Source organism: Hakea prostrata, chromosome 3 (assembly GCF_041222555.1).
Source record: "Hakea prostrata isolate BN-2017 chromosome 3, UWA_Hpros_2, whole genome shotgun sequence".
Lineage (NCBI taxonomy): Eukaryota > Viridiplantae > Streptophyta > Magnoliopsida > Proteales > Proteaceae > Hakea > Hakea prostrata.
Window position 1 is genome coordinate 5467043 of NC_142602.1, and position 9074 is coordinate 5476116.

The window sequence follows — 9074 nt, forward strand, 5'->3', positions numbered from 1 at the left end:
ATGTGAAGACAACGACAGATTAATTAGGCGTTTACGCGGCAGAACGCTGACATAGAGACGTCAAAGTTGGACTGCAGTTAGACGTCCGTTTAGTTTAGCCGTTAGAAATTGAAAACGGAATCTGGTGTTGCTTTACAATAGGGTCGGAGACTCGGAATTCGGAAAATCCGAGCCTAGCCTATAGACGCAAATATCGGAGCTATAAATAGGATTTTTCACAATTTGGAATTTTTTTTCAAAATAAACGCCGCTGGGACTTGGAACGGAGGATTTCTTGGTAGTTATTTGGACGCCGATTACGCGAAACGAAGGAGAACTCACCTTGAAGGTACTCTTTCAACCCATTTTCTTCCTTCTTCGTCTCTGAGGCTCTCTTTGTTGTGGACTTTACGCTTTGCATGATGACGGAATTCTTTGATTCGGTGAGATTTTGGCGACATCATCGATTATAGGGTTAAATATCTCCAGAATTGATTAGCCATCGTTCACTTTTGATTCTGCTCCCTTTTGATGCCTTCTGCATGATCGTGTTAGCATCGATGAAGATCATCGCCAGTTTGAGTTAAATTTTAGGTCTTTGGTCGGCTTGGGCCCCTTCAAAGGGAATGTCGATTAATTTGGAAAATGTTAGATGGTTGAAGATTTTCTGTAAACAAAATATTTAATTGTAAGTGATCATCATGTGAAATTGTGGTGATTCAGGGAGTTCATTTGAGGAGGGAGTTTGTGGAGGAATGGGTGATCATTTGGTTTTGTACGTTGACCGCCTCATAACACCTGCAGCCTTGCAATCCATACCAGAAGCCGAGGTTTCGGGATCATCTGCAGAAGGCTCGTGCACCCATACTGCAGTTCCTACTTGTGAAGATAAGCGTGTGTTGGAACATGATGTTTCTGATGAGGAAGAGCCACTTATTCAGGTGGTGGAATGCCGCATTTGCCAGGAGGAGGACCTCGTTAACAACCTGGAGACCCCTTGCGCATGTAGTGGCAGCTTGAAGGTATACCTACTCTAACCTTTGCTACTGAAATTGTATTTTCAGGGTCTTTTTCAGCATCTCTCTCAGCATGATTCTTATGGCGACTGAAATTTTTCTGTTTTATATTTCTGACTCGGTAGAGATATTGTTTTTCTCACATCTGGAGCTCTTTTTAAATTTGGAGTCAAGTCTCTGCCATGGTGGGTAATTACCATCTAAAATTGTGCAATTTGTGATCGTGCGTCAGTTCTCATTATGCCTCAAAAGGAATGCCACAATGTGATACAAACTAAAAACAGAAAAAGAAAAAGCTTCCATCTGGGCGCGTATAATAGCTATGTCCAATTCTACGATTATGGTGAATTGCATGAGAGCTTTTGTAAATTGTGTCTTGCTGGAGCTACAAAAAACAGGAGTAGAAGAGCAATTCCTTTATATTTTATTTTAAAACAAGAATTCACTATGAGTTTTCATTGATTTTATAGTAGTTTTTGAAGGATTTTTTTCCTTTGGAAATTCGTTTGCCCTTTTGTTAGTGGTTTTAATGGTGATTTACATTGTTAATTTGATTATAAGATTCTGTCCAGTTTGCTCACAGAAAATGTGTTCAGCGTTGGTGCAATGAAAAAGGAGATATAACATGTGAAATCTGCCACCAGGTATATCCCTTAACTCTTTTTTCTCTCACCTTTTTCTTAAATAATAAACTGCAGGGATTACCTTCATATTTAGTTCGAGTCTCATATTTTTTGAACTGATACCTTCCTTGTTTGCATCTGAACATCCTTCTCAAAATAGTTCAATAAGTTATGCTATTTACAAGGTTTCTTATTCTTTTGCCTCATTAGATTGTTCTCTGGTCCAGTTCCCCATTAATATGTTCTCTTTAACCACTGTGTCCTACTCCCATCCTCGACCCTTCCTTTCACCTCAACACTCATGGCTACTTTATGTGATGCTGAAGTTCATGATTCTGTGGTGCCAATTTTAGCATTGCTTATTTCTGGCTAAAAGAGTTCCAACCCACCCCCCCCCCCTTCTGTTCTCTATAACGTAATTTGTGTTGTCCATGTAACTACCACAGCATCCACTGTGTTTATCTATATTCTGCACTGAGTTGTACATTTATTTTTGTTCTTCTTTTAAGGAATACAATGATGCATATTTACTACTAAAAATATGTGTAGACATATTCAAAACACATAGATGTGCATATCCATGTAGCTGTGTACGTAGGTTATCATGTTGATTTGTTGCTTATACAGACCTTAAGGATGGTTTTGATTAACTTATTCTCTATGTTGATAATACTTCATCAAGTAAAGATGAACTGCTTATCTGTTGTCTGCTTTCTATGTCTTGATTTTTATGTCATTTGACTGTGAATCTGTGATGTGCAGCCTTATCAACCTGGTTATACTGCCCCACCACCTCCTCCTCAACCTGAAGAAACTGCAATTGATATCAGGCAAGTACAAGTTGTATGCTTTGAAACATTCTTATTTATCTAATTTCAATGTTACTGTTGCTTTGTTTACTGGTTATCAATGGTTGCCATTGGTTTCCAACTAGCATTTCTCCCTTCTGTGGTCTTACAGTGGAGGCTGGACAATCTCCAGTTCTCCTTTGGATTTGCATGATCCTCGTCTCTTAGCTATGGCAGCAGCAGAGCGCCACTTCCTTGAAGCTGAGTATGATGAATATGCTGCCACAAATGCCAGTGGAGCTGCATTTTTCCGTTCTGCCGCTCTAATTGTAAGTCATTATGATTTTTAAAATTATTTATTTTAAAGATACTAAGTCATCACGATTCTGTCATCTAAAATGAGAAGCACTGGTAGATGACTACTTTTCTGGATATGTGTGATAGAATGTGAGTATTATTACTTTATTAGGATGCCTGATGGTTGTCCCAGCTGTTCTAGTGTGTCGGGGTAATTGGGACATTATGCTGGTTGGAAAGCAAAGGTCTATTTAGCCAACCCCATTTAGTTGGGATAAGGCTTGCTGTTGGTGTTTTTGTTTGATGTCCTGGAAAGGGAAAAACAGATGATGATCGCCCTGAATTTCCTGATCAAAAAATGTTTTTGAGAACATTGATATGTAACAATCAACAAGAAAGTGGTGTTCGGACTGCCAAAAATGTTTATTGCTATTTTAATAATGTCTGTGAACTACTAGTTCCTTACATTATACTTATTTTTGGTGGTAAAATAGTACCAGTAATTCATGGGTTTTCCATGACCTTTTAAAGCGAATTCCTATTAAGGTGTTGCCTAGGCCTTATATCTCTCTACCAATTCCTTTGTGCTAGAGAGAGTGAAAATAATAATAATAATAATAATAACGTTCCATGAGTTTTTAGAGTAATATCACTGTTTGGGAAAGATTTGTAGAAGTGATAGAGACCTGAATTGGTGTTTGGAACAAAATTGGTAGAATCACACTAATTCCTACATTGAATTAAGAAAATGCCTTCTACAAGTTCTTTGAGCTTCGTAGTAGTTGCAAAGCTGCTATTAACAATTACTCTATGATGCTAAATTACTAATATTCAAAACTACTAATCAGGTTCAGTAAATCATTACAACCAATAATTCTGGTTTTTTTTATTGTACTATTGCAATGCTCTGAAGGCACAAAAATAGTAGTCCTAATTCACTTTACACCGTCAATAACTGCCATACCTTCAAGCATTGCAACATATTGATTTGAGCTGTAATGAATAGAATTGAAATGTAGGGTGGGAGCATCTAGAATGTGATCCTGAGAAGCTTCTCAAGTAAACCAAGGGGTTCTAGCAGCAAGCTATTTCAAGAAATTAACTAGGATAACAGCTCAGAAAGCTGGCTGAACATAAGATGTATATTGGTGGGCCAACTTGGTTTGGGTTTCTCTAAAGACAAACAGTAAGTATGTCCAACGATTTATAGGTTAACCTATGCATCAAATCAGCTAAAGAAATGAAACTTGAATGAGTGGTATATCTAATCAATGTGGACTTTAAGCAACTATTGCATGTCTAATTTGACATGCAACTAAGCATAGCAGAGGCTATCATCAACTATAAGATAAATAAGTAATAAATAAAATAAAAAGTCAGTATATAGCTTATTGATGCACTTTATCCAATTGACTATAAGCTACTTCCAACCACTGAGTGTGTATTCCAATAGACTGCAGTTTCATCTCACATTTCACAATCAATTGGACCAGCTCAATTTCTGTTTAGGCTACTTCATTTCTGGTTAATTATTTGGTTCCTCCATCACTTTTCCTTTTTATACTTATCCATCCAATAAACCACAGAGCTTCCGTTAAAGCTGAATGCTTTCCCCTCTAAATGTCAATTTTGCGGGACTGTAGCTCAATATTTCTTATAGCCATACCCATTAAAATACTTTATAATTTCAGCCTTCATCAACAACCTCATCCAACATCCCCGCACCCCAGGGAAAGAAAAAAAAAAAAAAAACCAAACCTCAATATGTTGTAGTTTTGGATTTCTCTCAGGTTTTTTATTTGTTTCCTGAATTTTCTTAAATGTGTAAGTCTTAAAATCCAGTACAACTTGCATTTCACTTGATTCTCTTTCTCTTTCTCTCTCCGTTTCTGGAATTTGATTTCAGCCCACTACCCAATCATGGAAGAACTTGTTGGAGCTTGTCAAAGCTTACAGGATGTATTGATCTTGCAAGAAAACTAAGGCAAAAATATTTTGCTGGAGTTTTAAAAAATTACATGCCTCAGCCCAACTTGACCAGTTTCAACATGTTTTAACCTAACAACCTGTATAATTTTCTATGGCTTCCATCAGAACTTGTGAATACTAGCTGGAAACTGGGACAGGCACTATATCAGGGTCATTAATCCCATAGGCACCTTTTTGAGGTTTTCCAAGCAGGGCTTTCCAATAAATGCAAGATAGCTTAAATCAGATTGGGAGAATCTAGGTCCAAGTATTGCTCAAGCTCTTCTCTAGCGTCACTGTGGGAAATACAACTCCAAAGAACCTCTATTTATTGTGTGACAAGCAGGAAGGTTGTTGCTAGCAACTGGTTCCTAATTAATAATTTGACTATCCAAATGATTTTTTGAAAAGTCACAAAAATTAAAGAACTTTTGTGTTGAGTTCTGTGATTTAGAGAGAATTTGCTCTGTGCAATTGACCATTTCGTTGATGGACGAGGGTGAGACGACATTTAATCTGACAATTCAGAAGTAGGTAGCACCATGGTACAGTTTTTTCACTGATCATTTCACTAGCCCTTCACCTCAAGTAGTGTCATAAAATGGATACGAGCTTCAAGGAGGAGGAATGGAGGAGTAACTGACTTAGATGTAGGAAATATAGTTTCATGTAAGGTTTGATGTGTGCAGTATTAATTTGCATTCTAGAGAAGACATTGTTGGCTTGTGCTGTGGGTTGGTCCTGATTCTAACCCTCTCCCCGACACTTCAATTTGATTGTAGTTGATGGCTCTTCTGCTTTTGAGGCATGCACTGTCCATCTCCAATACTGAAGGGGAGGATGATATGTCCACTTTCTTCTCTGTAAGTTGGATTCGGCTTAGAGGCAATCCAGCCACAATATTAGTTATTGGTTGCTTTTAGCTCATCTTTTATGTTTGTAGCATTTTGGTCTTATACTGCATGCTGAACAGCTCTTCTTACTCCGAGCTGCCGGGTTTCTTTTGCCGTGTTACATAATGGCCTGGGCCATCAGTATTTTGCAGCGTCGTCGGCAAAGCCAGGTAATCAAATGCATCCTTTGCTAGTACTTCGTATGCTTGTTCCTACTTGGCAGCTTTAGATTTCCATCTACCAACCTGAACCTAAATATAAAATCTTGGTAAATAACAAAGAGAAATGCATCCAAGGTACCTTATATTTAAAATGTTATGTTTGGGCTGCTTTTTTATTTATTTCCAGCTTTGCCCATTACACCACTCTCTTCCTCCCCAATGCAACTCCCTCTTCTGTTGCTACAAGCAGTCTGAGAATTTCTGATTTAAACTACTATGATCTCCTCCAAGGAGTGGAGCATCTCAGGGCCTCCTCTCTCTCCCACGCAATGCCAACACACCTTCCCCCCCCCCCAAAAAAAAAAAAAAAAAAAAAAAAAAAAGAAAAAAGAAACAAAGAAGGGAGGGGGAATAAAAAATAAAAAGAAATTCAAGAATAACAATTGGCGGGAAATCAAAAGCAGTAATGTGATGGAAGCTTACGGCATTCCAACTAGGAAACAAGAGAATATTAGGTCCTTTATAGATGACAACAGAAGACAACAATAGAACCACTAGCATTTTGGTTGGAGTAAACATTAGGGAGAATAAAGCATGGCATGATTGTGAAGTTTTATTCAGTTATAGGAGAAGGAATGTGGGATTTTGATTTAGGAGTACATGGACAAGGGAAGCTTGGGAGAAGTTTCATACGGAGAGAATTGTGGTGCTATTGTTGCGATAGCATTAGGGGTGGTTCAGGGTTTCTGTACCAGGATTATTTACCAGCTATCGTATCTTGGATGGGGAATTCCATCCCTGTGTGTGGATTTGCAGCGGGATATGTCTGTGCATAAGAGTGGGATGGAGAGAGAAGCATAAAACTGTGGGGCAAGTTGGACTTGTGAAGAAGAGGTACCGCAAACATAATAATACAATACATGGCACCCTCAAACATTATATTCTGAAGCATGGAGCAAGCAAACAGTAAAAATGCGAGGGAGAGTTTGTCTAAATGGTGCCCTAAAATCTCTTTTTTCCCTCCCTTACCTCCCCCTGGTTTCCTTATCCCGTTGCCTATTTTTGACTCTCTTAATTTGGGGCATAGATCACAAATATAGCTGTAAAATGATAGATTAGGTGACAATGATTTATTGAAGCTATGGAAAAGGTTAATCATAATTTTGTTACTCTGTAAATGTTTGGCTGTTCAGGAAGCAACATTGGCAGCAACAGAAGTTGCATTTGTACTACAATCAGGCCAACGTCGAGGTCTGCAGTTCACCATTGCACCAGGTCCTGCAGTGACTCCCCATCAAGAACCAATCCAGTGATTTTGGCATGTATTAGCTTTGGATATTCCTGAGCACATATTGGCCCGACTATTTCAACAAGTTGGAGATGTCCTGTCGATCTTAAATCTTCATGAAGTATGTCTTCTTCTTGTCAGCTGGAAAGCCGGTAGATTTCTTCCTAAAAGGCGCCTGTAACATAACTGTGGGATTGCCAGGATTGCCAAACTATAGTGGGTTGCTGTTAAAATTGTTGGTTCGCGGTAAATTTTGTATTTACAATTGCAGCATGTAGTCCGTCTTTTTCCTTTCTCTTTTCTTATTTTCAACTTTACCTAGAAGTCCTTCATCAAGGAAGCACTCTGAGAAAAGAAAAATTAAAATTAAAAACTGAGCTACCTAAACGAACTTTGTGAACCCTTTGTTCAACACCCCGAGGTGTTGAAACGAAGCCTATTGTAGTGCCCTGTTTCTGCTAGGTCATCCATGGGGTACTTCCTGAGTTCCTGTAGCATTATTCCATTTGAGAAAAAGATACACGGGTTCAGATAACTATTCATCTGTTGCAGTAGTTGCTCTATGTGAGAAGTATAGGCTCCAGTTCATAAATCTGTGGAATATAAGGAGCAGAATAAGATGCTCAACTATTTAGGAATCCATTGGAACGACAAAAAATTGTCCTACTGGAAGTAGGTTGTTGACTGCAAAGCCAGGAAAGTGGGATCATAAAAGCAGGTTCCTATCATGACTTCATTCCAGAGCATATCACCAGAGATGTTGATCCATTCATTGAACTTTCACCAAAAAAGAAGTTTGATTCATTAAATAAATACCCATTCATTAAGATTACGGCAAAACCATTCTTTAGTCCCTAAGCATATATTTTTATCATATACATCGATAAGCTACAGCACTGAGTAGGTGTTTATGGTGAAGGAGTTCCCTTCCATTGCTCACTGAAAATTTTGATATGAAGTAGGTTTCGATTCAAACCAACTGCCTATTAATTGATTGAAACGTATCTGATTTGCACAATAAGTTGAGTAAAATAAAGAAATCCCTAGTAGTGACACACAAATGATGTCTAAGGAAATCCCAAAAGAAATCTGGGCGTTGTATTTGTTTCATCAGGAAAAAAAGAATTTGTGAGTATATTTGACTAAGAGAATGACTAGATAGGGCCCAGAATCCAGCATCATCCAGGAGAAGGAAGGCCTTGGGATTGTTCACATCTTTTACCAAATTACATGCTGTAGTCCCTGGAGGCTCCTGTGCTAAAACTGGCCATTTGAGTTGGAATCTTTGCTTTTGAGCTCAAGAAAAGATGAATTAGATCCCCCTTCTTTGTACAAGGGCTAATCCCTTTCAATTAAGCTGCAATTACTTTTTACTTAGTCTTTTAAAACTCTATAATGATACTCTAATGTTAATCAGGCTTTTGAATTCTTTGAACTGTTTAATTTGAGCATCTTGCTGTTGCAGTCATGGAACTAAATGTCTGTATTAACTAATCAAAATCTCCTTGTCTTTGTTTCTACCCTGGCCGAAACAAAACCCAAGATCTAAACTTATGGATGAAACCCAGATTTCGACTCTAGGCTTCATTCCAAGGTTGATCAAAGCCAGCTTTGAAAACTATTTAGAACAGTCCTTGCACGAAACTACAAAGATGTAATACAAATTACCAAATTCCTCAACTTTAACTTGCTTGTCTAGATACTTTGTTTAAGATCCGATGAGTACAGTAAAATAAAGTATTGCTTATTGAAGCAGACAATTATATATACATAAAGAAGCAATGTAACAGTGCAAAGTTGAAGCATTGATCTGTAAACAAATATCCTTACCAGTTTGGCTGCTTTTCTCTTTCTTCTTCTTCTTCTCTCTGTGTTGGAAACCATTGTACCCAGACCGTTAAGGCGGGAGGGATCTACCGAACTGATTTCTCTTTTCTCTTGTTTAAATAAAAGTTCAAAAGGTTTCTACTTTAAGACCATACCTCGAGAATCGAAGACACCTAAGCTAATAATACTAACTCCAGCTTTCTCCTTTTACAACGTTAGATTAGAAGTAGTGGG

General features: G+C 38.1%; 1 protein-coding gene across 1 annotated transcript; it reads left to right on the plus strand.

The window, feature by feature from the left end:
• The first annotated feature begins 202 nt into the window (after positions 1 to 202).
• On the plus strand, positions 203 to 7940 carry LOC149020299 (uncharacterized). Its single transcript, XM_089148408.1, has 8 exons — positions 203 to 328; positions 703 to 1001; positions 1568 to 1639; positions 2381 to 2448; positions 2579 to 2735; positions 5454 to 5534; positions 5645 to 5734; positions 6919 to 7940. Exons 2-8 carry the CDS (start codon positions 735 to 737, stop codon positions 7036 to 7038), a joined length of 855 nt encoding a protein of 284 aa, XP_089004534.1. The 5' UTR covers positions 203 to 328; positions 703 to 734; the 3' UTR covers positions 7039 to 7940.
• Positions 7941 to 9074: the final 1134 nt, after the last annotated feature.

Excerpts from the sequence above, each read along its gene's own strand:
- LOC149020299 (XM_089148408.1), top strand. The coding sequence starts at position 735 with ATGGGTGATCATTTGGTTTTGTACGTTGACCGCCTCATAACACCTGCA. Across the intron at positions 1,640-2,380 it reads CATGTGAAATCTGCCACCAG|CCTTATCAACCTGGTTATAC; the intron begins GTATATCCCTTA and ends TGTGATGTGCAG. Across the intron at positions 2,449-2,578 it reads GAAACTGCAATTGATATCAG|TGGAGGCTGGACAATCTCCA; the intron begins GCAAGTACAAGT and ends GTGGTCTTACAG.